Source organism: Silene latifolia, chromosome 10, assembly GCF_048544455.1.
Source record: "Silene latifolia isolate original U9 population chromosome 10, ASM4854445v1, whole genome shotgun sequence".
Taxonomy (NCBI): Eukaryota; Viridiplantae; Streptophyta; class Magnoliopsida; order Caryophyllales; family Caryophyllaceae; genus Silene; species Silene latifolia.
In genome coordinates, this window is record NC_133535.1 from 38,303,693 (window position 1) to 38,321,376 (window position 17,684).

At 36.8% G+C, this 17,684-nt stretch overlaps 1 protein-coding gene across 1 annotated transcript; it reads right to left on the reverse strand.

Moving 5' to 3' along the window:
- Window positions 1-556: 556 nt before the first annotated feature.
- Window positions 557-2,934, reverse strand: LOC141605516 (protein ENHANCED DISEASE RESISTANCE 2-like). The gene is made up of 2 exons (XM_074424329.1): window positions 2,475-2,934; window positions 557-1,204 (listed from the first exon to the last, which is right to left on the reverse strand). Exons 1-2 carry the CDS (start codon window positions 2,842-2,844, stop codon window positions 681-683), a joined length of 894 nt encoding a protein of 297 aa, XP_074280430.1. The 5' UTR covers window positions 2,845-2,934; the 3' UTR covers window positions 557-680.
- Window positions 2,935-17,684: the final 14,750 nt, after the last annotated feature.

The window sequence follows — 17,684 nt, forward strand, 5'->3', positions numbered from 1 at the left end:
AAGCTTTAAATTTGTTGCCATATTTGTGTTTTGAACTTAGTTGTTTCATTAATTGACATGTCATCTTGAGATTAAATTTTGTGATACCATGTCACCGGCTTTGGCTTTTGCATTAGATAAATATATGATATGATGACGGATGAAGTAGTGAATTGTCATTGATTTAGAGATGTTAAGCATAACACTTCTCCGCTTTGCCTTTTCGTATATTTTGAGGACTAGGGGTGAGCAAATTTTGGTTCAGACCGAAAAAATGGACCGGACCGAATCATCTGGTCTGGACCAAACCCCGACCGAATTATTTTGGTCCGGTCCTCGGTCCTCATTTTTTCGAGGTTTGGTCTTCAGTCCGATCGTAGTTTAGCACTTTAGCTCCTTCTTAGATGGACAAATTGACAAATTCTGTTATTGGTTATCAAAATCCTACAAATGCACAAATTTCCCTTCCCACCAATCCAATTCCGTACATGGAAAAAAAACCTCCCAATTTTCTTTCGAATATCACGTAATCCTGCTTCCTACAACCAGTGATTAAGAAAAAAAATGAAGCCCTAAATTACACAAGAAAAATAAACACACAACGGATTAACATTTGAGATCATTTATCCTGTTCTCTCCATTGCCATCACCATCACCATCACCATCACCATCGCGCCCTTGGCTCTGAGTATCAAACATGATTACTGATAATGATCACTAATCTCATTTTCACCATCAATATGATTGACCTTATTAGTCAACCCAAACTTCCCTACACAGGCTCCAACTACATTACTAGAGTCTACAAAGGCAGCTGAATTCATTTCCATTTGACAAATCCTGACTGCTCCAATCAATCTCTCCGGTAATTCCTCCTCATTCTGAGCCTCGACTACAAAACCCATGTCAACTGACACCGTGGTCACGTACCCTAATGCCAAATGAACCATTGCACCTGCTATCTTCGAGCTTGATAAATCCACATCAATTTCCAAGTAATTAGGACCCCTATGATACCGACAAGTAAGCGCCTTTCCTAACAAACAAGCACTATAGTTACCAACCGCTGTCTTTACTATCCATGGTCCTTTCACTATACGATTTACCAGCTTCAACCGGTTATTCCTAAATGCATCGTCTCCATTTATGAAACGGTCTAGCAATGAACCTGGTTGGATTGGCTCGTCTGTGGAAAAGTAGAATACTGCACTGTGATGCTCCCTTCCTACATCCAACGACAACAAAATATCAATGCATGCTTCAGAAACTAGTTTAAAAATGCAAGAAGAAAAACAAAGCCTTGCTTCGAATATGTTTCGGGTAATAGGAATATTTATAATAGTTGGGCCTCAACCATCACCTTAAGGTTTTGGTTGAGATGGTTCATCTATCATCGGGTTCAGATAGATAAATTTAACAATGAGTAGCAATATGAGGGAATGATAAATTGATAATATGCAAATCGGAGTCAAGGTAAGGGATTGACAATCTTTACCAACCTTTATCTATTTCCATCCTCTTTGACCGTCAGTAACAAAGGTGAAGATTAAAACAAAGATAAAAGCAAACCCTTTAGCAGTTAGCACTAACCATGTATCTAAATACTGAGGGGTTGTGTGGAACATACAAGGCATGTATATGCCTTCTCTTTTTCTTATTTCCTATTTCTTTTCTTTTATACTCCGTATACAAATAAAGTTGCTTATCACTTTAATAATGCTTTTGATTATCGACAAAATGAAACAAAATCAAACACAGGTATTAGAGTGATAAGGTGTCTTAAACTGGAATGACCATTCAATAAAACTATTCTCTACGACTCTAAATTATCAATATGACAGAATTATTTTCCGATTTAACAATATCTAATAAACTATAAATTGACACGAGGAAATAAAAACGGAAAATACAAAGGAAAGTATGAGGTTCTCTCGCAGCTCACATCTCATTATCTCCATTCTCCCCCTACAAAAGTCCCCATCTTATTAGCCATTGATCATTTATTTGGTAAAGCATTGTATCTATGCTTAATGTTTTTATCATCCATTTCATTCATATGCATTATGAAAACAGGTTCAACAAATAATCAATTTTAGTTGGTTAGCTTGGGACTAAAAAAGAAACAAAAGAGTGAAATTAGGAGATCCCAACAGGTTTACTAATTCAGCGGGTGGGGAAAGGTTGACCTTCTTGAGGAATGAGGATACAGGTCCATCAACATTGGAAACAGGTCATACTCCGTATTATGAGATACCAAATTGTCCCAGCCCGACTTAAATGGGGACGGGAATTGAATAGAGACACAAAATCCTATCATTACAAACATCAGAACCATTTTCCAATCACATTCACATTCGCCCTCTCCATCAATATAACAAATACTTTTAATCAAACGCAAACAAATGAAAACAAATGATTGGGACGGAGGGAGTAAAGCCGGAATAAATGGTGGAATTTACATGAATGAATGAATTAAAAGAGAATTCAGAATTTACCAGGGACTTGGAGATTAACAGCGAAGACAAAAGTCTTAAGTCCGTGCCCACGTGCGTGACGCTCCCTGAGCACGTGCATGACACGGTTATCAGAACGTGACAGCACGTGCTCTAGCTTAGTCGACGACTTGAGCCAGTCAACGGCGGTGGGTCTGAGCAGGTAGTCACCAGAGGGAGATTTGGTCTTGTTAGAAAAGTAGTGTTTGGATCTGAGGTTGAATAAATCACCAGGCGGTGAAGCCCAGCCGTTGGATCCATTCAGGTCCACGTGGCGTAGTGATCCGCCGTTGATAGTGTCGTTAATCCAGTCTCCGTTTCCGTCTGCGGGAGTGGTGGGGTCGTTGTTGGTGGACTTGTTAGTTGAGCACATTGTTTTTCTGTAGACGAGAGTAGTCACTACTCGTAGTTGGTTACTTTTATTTTTCAAGTTATGGTTATGGCTGTTTCTGTGTAGACTCAGAAGTCAAATAATGCTAGATTTTGTGGTTTTATCACTTTGCTGTCATGACCCATGCCTCACACTCATACTGTCATACAGCAGTGTTTTACTCGGTAAGAATAATTAAACGACCCAGTTTGCTCACCAAGGTCCACAAATATTCTTTATTAGTTGTGCTAAAAGAATATAGATGAGTTATGAGTAGATAACAACTAATGCAAAAGGAGGAATCTGAACAAGGAAGGATTCTTTTTTTTTTTTTTTTTTTTGACAATAATAAACTGATTATATTAAAGGACACAACTTGTACACATAGTTAGCCTGTTGCCAGGCTTACAGACCAATAAGAATAAATTACAAACAAAGCACGGATTTCTCGGAAGGAATTCCGCACACTAATTGGCACTGACAAAGAGGTTGCCAGAACTGCAGATAGTTTACAACAAGTTACTCGGGAACAAACAGAACACAGGCCCACAGAATGGGCATAACGCATAGCACATAAAAGAGCTCTGGTGGAGGCGTCAAAAGACGAACTTGCGCGTACAACACTTGACTTGGAGTAGTCCAAATCGGAACTGTAGATGCAGCAATTGAAACAACTCGTTCTTGGGACATGGCGTGTTGAAACAGAAAAAGAAACCGCACTCCGTTGAGGTGAAGATTGAGCTGTAACAACACAGGGTGCAACAAAGCCATAAGCGGAGTGCAAATGTGAAGGGCGTACCTTGGATAATTGAACATGCGAGTGCAGTAGATCTTCAATAAGTCGACAGGTAGCTGCAGGGTCACCGTTGTGATTTCGAAAGATCACGGAGTTACGAGTAGTTCATATGGCCTGGAGAGCACAACAAAAGTAAAGCAATAGCCCACTTTTGATCAGTCGCCAAAGATTGTCGGTGAAGATAAGACACGAAGCCTCCAATCCAAGAATTAAAGGAAATAGATGGGTTAGCTATGGCGTTAATCCCAAGGGCGGATGCTTTCCAGACATGCTGGGCAGTTACACAGGAGCGAAATAAATGCTCCTCTGTTTCAGGGGAAGTCCGACAGAGTTAACACACGGAGTCAATCGGCACATGTTTGGATATCAAATTATCACTTGTTGGCATAATATTGTGAGCTATCCGCCATAACACAATCGAGATCTTTGGTGGAATCCCTTTCCACCACACATGCTTCCAAGGAAAGGTATGGACAAATGAGCGGACACAGCGGGCAGCTGAAGATTCAGACCATAGGAGTGAATATCCTGATTTTGCCGAATAAGAGCCATCCTCCGTATATTTCCAGTAAAGAAAAACATCAAAGTTCGGAGCTGGTGGTTCCAAAGCAATAATTTCCTTTGCACAATTAGAGGAAAAATAACGAAAAACCATAGTAGGATTCCAGTCACCGGATTCCAGCAAGAAATCAGAGAGAGACGGTGAAGGCTTTGGCACTGGAACTGGAGCAGTAACAGATGGTTGTTTACCATTAATCCAACAACTGGACCAAATGTCAATTAACCGTCCATTACAAAGCTTCCAACAAATACCATTTTTAGCCGCAAAAACAGCCTTGCAAATGCCAGACCATATAAAAGATGGTTGAGAAACCCGAGATTTTGCTAGAGGGATAGGCAAATCCCGGCCATACTTTGGAACCATATATCTTGCCAATAGCGCCGTTGGTTGTGAGTGAATACGTGTAATACTACGGTTTTATGAGCCTCGGGGTACTCTATCGAGTGGGCCTTACTCTGTCGAGTAAGGGTGTTTTACGATTTAAAACAGTTTATGACCTGTTGGGTACTCGATCGAGTAACCTTGATACTCGATCGAGTAGGCGGCACTCGATCGAGTATGTCAGCTACTCGATCGAGTAGCCGGTTTTCGGGGCTATGATTTGTCGAGTTTTGTTAATAATGCGATTTAATATATAAACACTTCCGTCACTTTCTTAATACACTTTTACAAACCTAATTACTTTCAAGAGAGAAAACAATCTACGTTCTTCGCATCAATCGCATTATTGGCAAATACCGGAGCTTGGAAGGTCGGAATTCATCTTTCTTTATACCTTTGTGATCCTTGCGTCGAGGGTAAGATCTACGTACTGTTTTTATGGTATTTCGTTAAAGTTAGTTAAACCCTAATTTGGGGATTTGGGGGTTTTGTTGTGTTTCTTGATTGGTAGTCATTGTATGATTGTATGTTAGAAGGAGGATTCGTAGAAGAGGCCTTTTGATAACAGTTGTTGAGATCGTCTGACTGTGTTGCTTTCCAGGTAGGGTTTCTCTACTCAGTATTAGTCCCATAATGTGTTGGTGGTGATTTGTGTTTGTTGATTGTTATCATACGAGCCTTGTGACGGTTGTTAGAGTTGATTGCTGTTTAGTAGTTGTGATTGTTTGTATCTGTCTGTGTTCTTCAGGGCGCGTCCCTGGCTGAGTGGAGTCACTTGCGGGAGTGGCTTCACGCCCATTATTTGCCTTCTGTGGAACCCGTCACAGAAGGGATGTGCACATTAAGGAATTTGGGTTTATCGCTCAACGGAGATGAGCGGGGATTAGAAGGAAACGGCTGCGGTCCCCCACTGGCGGCGTGGAGTGACCTGTTGCGATGGGCACTCTGGCACGACTACACACTTTAGTGTGTAGTCAGTGTTGTGGAGTTGGGAATGGAGTTCGGAGTATATCTGTGATGATTGAGCTGTGTTGTTTGTTGTGTTGTTGGATTATATAAATTGTGTGATTAGTACTGACCCCGTTTATTGTTTTAAAAATTGTGGTGATCCATTCGGGGATGATGAGCAGTTGTTGAGCAGTTATGAGTCGAGTTACATGGAATAGCTGGGATGTGCCACTTTCAGATGATAGAGTCTTTCGTTGTAGCCTGAGTAGTTTATTAAACATTTCATTAGTTGAGTAGACAGTTGGTTTTGAGAACATGTAACCGTATTTTGGTATTTGGTTTTGGATTGTATCTTATTCACTAAACTTATACTATTTAAATGTTGTTTCGTTATTGCCTTATGATTATCATTGCCTCGGGGAACCGAGATGGTAACATCTTTATACCTGGGTGGTCCTGGTAAGGCACTTGGAGTATGGGGGTGTTACAATACGCCAAAAATTCTTAAGAAGCAAAGCTTGGCTGAGTAGGTGAGTGTTTTTGAAACTAAGACCATCATACTCCTTTGGCGCTTGCAGTACACTTTTGGAAGTCCAGTGAATAGACTGCTTATTCCAATCATTTCGCCACCAGAAAGCCACCAGCAAGGCATCTATTTTACGGCACACACAGAGAGGAATAGGTACCGCGGAGAAGACATGATTCAGAGAAGCAAGCAAAATTGCCGAAATAATTATCAATTTACTTGGTTGGCTGAGATGGAGAGCAGACCAGGATGCAATGCGAGTAGTAAGATTATCAATATAAGGAAGAAAGAGCTCAGACCTTTTGCGAGGGATATCAATAGGAACTCCCAAATAGGTACCAAAAGTGGGCTTATGAGACATCCTAAAAATCGAAGTCAGATGCTCTCGGTAGTCCGCAGGTGTATTCGGGCTAAATTTAATTTAGGACTTACTAAAATTAATCATTTGCCCCGAAGCCGCTTCAAAATCCTTGAACATATCTCTTAAAGTCTCAAAGGACAAAGGTGTTGCCTTGCAACATAGAAGCGCATCATCCGCATAGAATAAGTGCGAAAGAGTTGGTGCATATCTTGCAATCTTGATGCCGGTTAAGGAGCTAAATTTTTCAGCTCTGATCAGCTGTCGAGACAAAACTTCCATACACATAATAAAAAGATAAGGAGACAGCGGATCCCCTTGTCGAAGACCACAAAATGATCGGAAAGATTCAGAGGGTTCTCCATTAATAAGCGCCCTGTAAGAGATCGTAGACACACATTCCCAAATAATATTGCGCCAGAAAGTTCGGAAACCCATACGCTTCATTATCAGCATGAGGAAAGTCCACGAAACACGATCAAAGGCCTTGTTCATGTCAAGCTTAAGCACAGCGAAACAGTTTGTACCTTTTGTCGTTTTGTTAATATAGTGCAGCACCTCATGGGCAATAAGGCAGCTATCAGTCATCAGGCGTCCAGGGACGAAAGCTTGTTGCGAGTCTGATACAAGTGATGGTATCACCAGTTTAAGCCTATTTGCAAGACATTTTGACGCAATTCGGTAAATAACATTACAAAGACTAATAGGCCGATACTGGGTGACCATCTCTGGGTGCTCCACCTTCGAAATGAGTATACTATGTGTATGATTCCATTCCTTCAACATTACTCCAGAATTGAGAAAATGTAAGATGGCCGCAGTCACAAGGTGTCCAATCTGAGGCCAAAAAACCTGATAAAAGCGGGGAGTAATCCCATCCGGGGCAGGTGATTTTGAACCATCCATACTACGAATCACTCTGAGAACATCAATCTCTATAAATGGAGTAGATAGAATAGAGCAGTCGGCAGGTGAAAGTGAAGGAATATCCAGGTCAGCTAGAAAATCATCAGTGGTCTGAAAATTATGAGTGTGAGACGAATGATGACCACCCATAATAGAACGGAAATAAGAGCTAATTTCCGCTTCGATTTCATTCGGGTCATTAATCCAGGTTCCATCAGAAGTGCGAAGAGAAATCAATCTTTGCTTGGAAGATCGTTTCTTAACACGGTTAAACAAAAATCGGGTCGGAAGGCCATCCATAATTTCTTTACGTGTCTTGTTTCGCTGAATCCAGTAACTATGCTGCTTGGAGAGGAGTTGAAGATGAGAAGACCGCAAGTTGTGGTACAAAAGGGCAGCATCAGAGTCCGAAAGAGAAGTGGACGCTAACTGAAGATCATTTTCAATCGAAGACCAATTTATACCATAGCAGATGCGGTGTTGAATAACCCAATTCAGAATAGTAAACCGAGCAGCCGCTAACTTTCGGGATAGGACATAAGAAGAGGAGCCATAAACTGGAATATTCCATGCATTAGACACAAGAGTCATCACTTCCGATATTTGAAGACACCAGTTATCAAGACGGTATGGTCTTTTACGTGATTTTGGTTGCTGCAGAAAGCGTAGCATAATTGGCGAATGGTCCGAAATAAGAATAGGTAAGTGCAGGACCGAAGTAGAGGGAAAAAGATCGAACCAATCTTGGGTTGCATACGCACGATCAAGTCGTTCCATAATACAGTGGTTGTCAAGTTGGCCATTCATCCAGGTAAATCGAGGACCAAAGAACGGAATATCCACGAGATTGTTCTGAAATTTCCACGCTGTAAACTCAGCTTGGCCCCTAATTGTTAACGAACCACCAAGTTTGTCCGAATGTAGTTCCACTTGATTGAAATCGCCAAGAACCAGAAAAGGTGAGCAACCAGAGATTTCATTAGAAATTGTATCCCATAATATAGACCTATATTCGAAAACAGATTCCCCATACAGGAACATTGTATACATATCATTAAAAACAGCTTGATTTACATCTATGCCCAATTTACAAAAAATAAAACGAGGGCAACTACTTATAACTTGTATATCTACAAAGTCATCCCAGTACAAAAGAAGACCACCACTCCGACCAATAGAGTCCACCCCAAAGTAGTTAGGATATCCAAGATGGTGAGTCTTCGTTGCTGCTATATCGACATTAGTATGAGTCTCTTGCAAAAGCAAAATCAGCGGATGATATTTAAGGACACACTGATGTAGATACGGAATTGTAGGATCATCCGCTTCCCCAAATCCCCTACAATTCCAACAAAAGATAGTCATTGGTACCCTGGTGGTGACTTAAGGTCGACCACCTGACCTACAAGAGCCGTCCCATCTTCAGCGCTGGGAGAAGACAGGAAAAGAGATGAAAACACAGTTAGCGACGAAACATGGAAATCCCAAACATGAAGGATTCTTCTAATTAATCAGTTGGTGAGATAATAGGTTACGGATTTAAAATAATCTATAGCTGGTCCGTCAGGATGGCCAGCCACATTGAGACTAAGAAAGGGCCCGTGCTCTTTAAAGTGGCGTCAATGGGATATTTTTGAGAGCCACAAGTAGCAATGTCTTAGGTCTCATCAAAATATTTTTACTATCCTTTTAAAATGTTACAATCAGCTAATCAATCAATACATATATATAAAGCAGAAACTTTTCGAGCGATATTAAAGAGTGCAACTTTTTAAGAATTCTTAATAAGTGTAGATATAGCTTTTTCCTCTTAATAATTTATTAGAAAATTCTCCTAATCAAATTAGATCTAATAATTTATGACAAATAATCCTAATAGAAGTAAATCTAATATTTTAGAAGAAAAAAAAAATACTAATAGAAGTGGATCTAATAATTTATCGATTATTCTTTACTAACATAAAAATAGAAAAATAATCTTATAAAGAATATTTATTTTAAAAATATTTATAAAGCAAAAAAAAAAGTCATATAATAAACGTACAAAAATGTTAAAATTGTATATTTTATAAACATAAATTAATCTTTGTGAGGGAAAAACCCTTAATTTCTTACAAATATAAATATTGTCAAAAATCTAAGTTGTTCGATTTTAACTAAACGGTGAAATTCGTTTAGTAATAAAGATAATTTTATTTAGAAACTTTTTTGAATATTTAAAATATTTACAAAAGATTCGGGTTGGTAATTATAACCAAATCTGTAACTGTCTTACAAAAACCTTAGGAAAAAGCTGAACTTTATTTTAAAAAATAAATACTTAATGAAAAAGTAACATGTCATAATAGGAACAAAAAGAGGTAAAGAATGACATTTACTTAGCATTTGACACAGAAAATTTTCTACAATGATAGTATTAGAAATAAACAACTTCAACGATGGCATGAAATCCTTTTAACTCTGACTTTCTATAACGTATCAAGTGTGTATGATTAGATTACCAATAATATTGACATAAGATTAAAAAAATTGAGCTACCATTTAAAAATATTAAATAACTCTCATATCGATTTTGTCAAATGAGCCAAAAAATTAAATACAAATGTACAAAGTCATGAATTTCGATTTTATGTGGACTAATATTTCAAGAACCAGCTAACTATGAATAAATCAGTGTAAATATATATACAAATTGTGATAACTATATATAATATACTATTATATCACCGATTTTTTTTTCCGAACTGGTTTCAAATTCATATCAAATCCATAATAGTAGTTAAAAATGTATTGAACTGCCAAATATATAAAAGTATGTGGTTAGATCAATTTTTACTTTCTAAATTCCAATTCTCCTATGTGTTTTTATTCACTTAACTATTTACCGCGGTTTGCGAATGGCTGGTTATTACTTTGCCATGTATTGATTGTATATTTAAAAGTGCAATAGTTTTTACGGTAGCTTTCAAAGGTGTTTTTTTTTTTGGGAAAATTTCCATTTTGTTCCCTGAGGTTTGGGTTAATTCCACTTTAGTGCCATGGGGTTTGCATAATTCCACTTTAGTGTCCTAAGGTTTCGACTGCTTCCACTTTGTTAACCGGAGTTTTGAATAAAATTTCATTTTGGTGGCCTAAAATATTTAATAGTCAACTTTGTGGACAGCGGGCCGCCCACGGGGGCGCTTGGTGAAGGGGCTCGAAAACAAGCGTTTGCATTTTGTAAGGAGTCGCCACCAATTTTTATGGGAAATTGGAACCGTTCGAATACCTCGTGTCATGTCAAGACACAAAGTAGTGACATGAACACTAAGCAATCGTTACCCTTAGCATTCTATGTCTAGAATGACTCTCGTGGATGCCAATGAACACGGGTGCTCACGGAGATCTGGAGTAAGGGGTGAGGGTACGTATTAGGAAGCTCTTTTGATCGAACACCTAATCCCGCCCGCCTCGATAGCGGCCTCTACTAATGATTAGGGAAGTTATTCGTACTTGATATACTGTCGGCTATATGCATGCAATGCAACATCCATAGATTAATCCTAGCATGTGAGAATTAGACTAAGTCGGTTGACATGTAATTTAGCATACAATTAATGTCGAAGTTGGAATTTAATGCTCATTTACATGTGAGAACATACAAATGATGAAAGAAATACAATGATAATAAATTACAATGATTGAAATTACATTAATTACAATGGAACAGGCGATTTATGTCGAAAATACCGCTAAAACGGATGATTTGATAAAAAAGAATAAAAGAATAAAACAAAGAAATACGAACAAGTCAGAAGGTGATAATACGATTATTAGTTAGTTAATACGTAGCTAAATAAACTAGGTCAAGGCAGAAAAGGAGTTCAGGGACAGAATTCACCCTGGAACAGGCGCAGCAGGCACTGCGCCCTTTGGAAGAGGCGGGCTGCGTCTGTTCCAAGGGTGAGTTCTGGCTGTGAAGCCGGAACTGCAAATCGTTAATGTTAATTGATAAATTAATGGATTGATTACGATTTTAGACTCGGATGAAAGTGATTAGCAGATTATTTACATATGATTGAGGTCATAAAACAGTAAAACATGGATGAGACGGAAACAAGACGGATTAATTATGTGAAGGGTCGATGTTAATGAATGATTAATTAGTGACATCGGTGAATAGAACAAGCTTAACATGATGAATTGACGATGAATTAATGAACAAACAGGTGAAAATATATCAACAATGAATCCCAGAAACCCAACATGAACGAATTGAATTTCTAAAACCCGAATTGAATTTAATGACGAAAACCCGCAAATATTGATTATTAGGGATTTGAGTCGGATTTATGACGATTTAAACATGTTAATGACGATGGTTAATATACATATGAATTATTAAACTATCATGTGAACGAATTAACAGACTAACAAAACAAAAGAAATAAAATAAGAACAACGAATTACAGAGGACGGAGGAAGAAGAAAGGAAGCGAGAATCGGCCTCACGAAGAGGCGCAAGAGCAGTGCTGCGCTCCTTCGAAGAGGCGCAGCAGTTGCTGCGTCTTTTCTCGACGTCTGTCTACTGGAAATCCGCAAAAAAAGGTTTTAAAGACGGTTTTAGAAATCGGTTTTAATGGTGTTTTCGACACAAACCTTACAATTGTTATACAATAATTAAAATACAATAAATAAAAGAGGATTAATACACCCTCAGACTTACATGTTGACGGAACGAGAAGAACTAAGAAGATCGATTAGTGAATGCTCGACGCGAATGCAAGGAAAGTGCCCTCGTAAGAGGAAAACGATTGAAACAAATTGATTAATTAGATTGATTGAGTGTAGTGGTCAAATTGGTCGGTCATGCAACGGAGAGGCTGGTACCCGGAAAGATCCGAGCTTACGTGGTCGGAAGTCCAAGCACGTAGGCGCCAATAAGTAAGAACAAAGTCTAGAATGCAAAGGGAGAAGAGAAGGGCGGACACTCGCGTGAGAAATATGAGGAACGAAAGCTCCTATTTATACTAATCACGTGAAGGAATAGGGTTTCGGAGACTCTTTGGAAGTGAATCTCGGAAAGATATAAAAAAGATACGTAAATCATGCAAAGAAGGGCCTGGGAAGAGGCGCAGCAGCCCACGTCTCTTGGAAGAGGCGCAAAGACTGGCTTGCGTCTATTCCCCCAGGAGGTTTCCTCCTGCTTAAGAAAGATTTCCGCGTTTGAGTTATGGTAAGACGGAAATAATTCGATTATCTTTTGAATATTCCGGGATATTATTTGCCAAAAGATAAAATTTGAGAAATATGGAATAGAAACATCCGGAACATTCCAGAACATTCTGACTCGGGATTTAACAGCTATCAGAAAATGGAGACGGTTTTTGACCCGGACTCCGAATGTACTCTAGTTACTGCCAAAACGACCGTATCGGCACGTAGATGACAACTAAGAGGTTGACATTAATGTTTGAGCAATCACTTGACGATAATCTTACGAACTGTCACTAATCGTTCCGCGTATCAATCATGCGGCCCAATCATCACCGGGTGGTTTGCGAGGGGTGCAGAAACGAGGTGTCTACAAACTTTTATCTTAAGTAATTATATTTTCAGTAAAATAAAGTGCAAAATTGGATATTAAACTGCCTACAAAATAGTAATATTGCAAAAAATGCCAGATTTGTTATGTTCAAAATATTTTTTTAGTATCCCTCCATTATCTTTTATCTTCTTATTTCAATAAAATTCTCTCACATATATTAGAGAAGTGGTCGGAGAGATAAAAGATGATGGAGGGAATATGAAATATTAAGAATCTTATGTATAGGTCACTAAAGTAGGAAGTAGACCTCAAGGCACCATAGTGGAATTATGCAAACTTCAGGGCACTAAAGTGAAATTAGGCTAAACCTTAGGGCACCAAAGTGAAAATAATCATTTTTTTTTGTTAATGGTTAACTATGGGGTATCCCATAAGGGTTTAATTGAATATAAAGTACTCTTTTGTGTAATAAATTAGGTCAAACTTAAGAGTTTGAACTTAAGATAAAAAACCTAATTGCATATATATTGGTTAAGAAGTGAAACGATTGTACGTATATATTTAGTAATTTGAAGCAATTTTTTAAAAATTGAAAATCTTTCTGAAAAATTGTTCATTTTGTTATTATAAATAAAGAGTAGAATAACAATGTAAGATAATGAGACTTGATTTTGTGAATAGATAACATTTCAAATAAACATAAATGAATTATAGTAATTTTAATAGAATTAATATAAAACTAATCGACTTTAAGAGTAGTATATAATATCCTACTCCCTCGAATCTACACAAAACCCCTGATTTGTTTTTTACAGGTCAAACATTGAAAAATTTGACCGTTAATTCACTTAAAAATATATCTCACATCTAAAAAATTAAATTTCGTATTATATATTTTACATGAAGTTCATAGGGAACAACCAGTCTTAATGGTTAATAGTCAAAAACAAATTTTTATTGTTTAGAGATCTAAGAAAAATCATCCAAACAGGCTACATATATAATTGAGATACATGTTGTTTTTCGTACCACCATTCAACATTTACACGGTCGTATGCTTACAAAATGGAATATTCGTAAATGTTGTAAGTTAATCTAATTTGTGAATCTTATAAAATCGGCCTCAGTTATCATGTGTTCATTTTATGGAATTAAACCACATTTTTGGGAATAACGTTTTAAATTAACTAAAATCGGTGGTGTATACAACTATAAAAATAGGTAATTACATTATACAACTGTATCTTCGGATTCTATACAACTGATATAATTAATACCAAAAGGAGTAGCTTTATTTTAAGTTAAAGGGACTGATGATCCATCAATAATCAACCCAAAAGTTTTTTTATGTTCCGATTTTCAAGATTGTTGGACTTTTTTTTATCAACTTAATTGACTTCTACTATCAAAGCATGACAATGTAAACCAATGTTTGCAATTTGTTGTTCAACAAATTCTTAGAACATTTAATATGCATATTGTTATTAAAGATGATCCTAATGGGAGTCTCATGCATTCTATGTAACAGAATCACATATATTTTTGTACTGTTCTTTAGAGACTACTAATTTTGTTGGAATTTAGTATGGATTTGATTTTACGAGAAGGTATATAAAGAGCAAAACACTCTCTTAATTAATTGTAGATAATCGAGGAAAACTTTTGCTATAGGAGGTCTAACATTGCTCTAAACACACTAAACATAGATAATTATGATACTTGTTACTTTACGTAAAACCATTTAGTTTTACGTAGTTGTTATAGGTTAAAAAATTTGCAAAATTCATAAAGGTCTGTCTCAGTTATTAAGGGCGATTCATTTGGTGAGCTATACTATATTTATGGAGATAATGTTTTGTATTTAATTAAAACCAGTGATACCTATAACAATAATGGAAAAGCTAATTACATACTCTTACCATGTTACTTGATGTTTAACAACTGAATTGATAACTACTAAATGACAAAACTCCTATGCAAAAGCACTAATAGTTCATTGATCAACTATACCAACCACGAACTTTTGTTTATCAATGATTAAACATAATTGAACTTTTTTTATCAACTATAGAATATATTTATACAGATGACCCTAATGAAAGCCCCGTGCATCGCACGGGCTTTCCAACTAGTATATATATATATATATATATATATATATATATATATATATATATATATATATATATATATATAGCAAAGTTCTTCTAAGTCCCTTTTTTTTTTGAGTCCATAAGTCCCTCCCACAACCCTTGGATCATGCATGGTGGAAGGTTGAGATTGAAAGCAAAAAACACACTTAACACTAATGAATTCACTTCTCTCTCTAGTTTTAATAATACATTCACTAATTCATTATCATACACAATTAACACCATATTTTGTCTTATACTTCAAAGTTTATGAAAATTTTGTTAACATTTTTCCTGTTTCGATATTTTTTTCGTTTTTTTTTTCGAGACAAGTTTTCGACTGTTTCGTTTTTTTTTTTTTTCGAGTTAAGTGTTCGACATTTTAGGATTTTACGAGTGTAATTCTAACAGCAAAAAGTGTAATTTTAAGAAATATTTTCGAGAATTTAGCGTTTTACAAGTTTAACTTCAATTTTTTTCGAGTGATTTTAACGAATAATATTTTGAATCTTTGTCATTTTATCACAAGTTATTGTAATTTAGCATTTTACAAGTGTTATTTTAATGACAAAAAGTGTTATTTTAGTCCAGGCAAGTGTAATTTCAGTCCAATGAGATTGTTATTTTTAGTCAAGGAGAATGTAATTTTAGTCCGGAAAAGTGTAATTTTAGTCCGAAAAAAGTATGATTTCATCCCAGAAAAGTATAATTTCAGTCCACTAAGAATGTAATTTTAGTCCATTGAGAGTGTAATATTAGTCCAATGAGAATATGAGAATATGACCAAGTCCATTGAGAGTGTAACATTAGTCCAATAGAGATAAGTGTAATTCTAACAGAAAAACGTGTAATTCTAACAACAAAAAGTGTAATTCTAACAACAAAAAGTATTATTTTAGCCAAAAAAAGTGTTATTCTAGCAAAAAAAGTGTAATTCTAACAGAAAAGTGTAATTCTAACAACAAAAAGTGTAATTTTAGCCGAAAAAAGTGTTATTCTATCAAAAAAAAAAAGTGTAATTTTAACAGAAAAAAGTGTAATTCTAACAACAAAAAGTGTAATTTTAGCCAAAAAAAGTGTTATTCTAGCAAAAAAAAGTGTAATTCTAACAGAAAAGTGTAATTCTAACAACAAAAAGTGTAATTTTAGCCGAAAAAAGTGTAATTTTAATGGAGAAAAGTGTAATTTTAACAAAAAAAGATGTAATTCTAACAACAACAAAAAGTGTAATTTTAGCAGAAAAAGTGTAATTTTAGTAGAAAAAAGTGTTATTCTAGCCGAAAAAAGTGTTATTCTAGCAGAAAAAAGCAAAAACAAAATAGGACTGATAAACACACAAGGTAAGAAAACAAAATAGGACTGATAAACAAAAGCAACCGTGTAAACAAAAGAAAAGCAAAAAAAAAAAAAAAAAAAAAAAACAAACAAAATAAAGACACGACACACAACAACAACAACAAAAAATAAAACAAAAACTAAAACAAAAAAGGTGGGTGAAGATCAAAATAAAAAACAAATCTGATAAACACAAAACAAAAACAAAAAAAATCAAAAAAACTTTCAGATCTGAAAAAATGGAGGTGGACGCGGTTGTTGTCGGGTGGTGGTTGTTGGTGGCGTTTTTGGGGCGAGTATGGTAAGAGGTTGGGTGGTGGTTGTGTCGTCAGGTGGAGAGGGCGACGGAGGTGAGGCCGTGAGTGGTTGGTGGTTGATGGAGTGGTCGTGGGGTGGCGTTGTGGTGGCTGGGGTGTCGGGGTGGGATTTTTTTAGGTTTATTTGGGCGTGGGGTTGAGAGGAGAGCAGATCTGGGCGTGGTGGTGGTGGTTGTGGGGCTGTCGTTGTGGTCGGTCAGTGTGGTGGTTTCGGTTGTGGTGGCGAGGGGAGGTGATGAGTGGTGGTTGTGGTCTTTGGTGAGGGGATGTGGTGTTGGTGGTTAGTTGGGTGTTGGGTGTTGTTTTTGATGGTGGTGGGTGAGTGGTGGCGAGGACGTGGTGCGGTGGTGTGTGGGCGTAGGTGGTGCGTGGGGTGGTGGTGGTGGGGTGGACGTAGGTGGTGCGTGGGGTGGTCGTGGTGGGGTGGACGCGGCACAGTGGCAGCGGGGTGGGATAAAAAGGGGGGGAATTTTGGGATTTTTTTGTTTTTGAATTTGTTTGGTTTTTTTAGAGAGGAGAGGTTTTTGAGAGATAAAAAATGGGTGAAATTATGAGATATGAGAGAGAAGTGGTGTTTTGGAAAAGTATATATATTAAATTAGTAGTTAATTAGGAAGAGTTAGTGATTAATTAGTATAGGTAGTGAGAGAGTGGGTTTAATGAGCTTTAATCCCTTCTTTTTTGCTTTCAATCTCAACCCTCCATCTTCCTCATCCAATGGCTCTAAAGGGAACTTATGGACTCAAATGTAAGAGGTGGACTTAGATGATCTTTACACTATATATATATATATATATATATATATATATATATATATATCTATCTATATTAATAAAGGAAGCTTTTTCCGAGCGATTATAGAGAGTCCACCTTTTCCGAATTACTCCTATATAAAATAAATAAATAAAGATAGAATTGAATATTATATATGAACTTGATCAGTAGTAGAGATTTTCTAAGCATATAAGTTTATTTGATAAACAATTACTCAAACGTATAAGAGTCCTAACTTAATTCTAAATTCTAATGATGGTATGGAGCACTATAAAAACAGC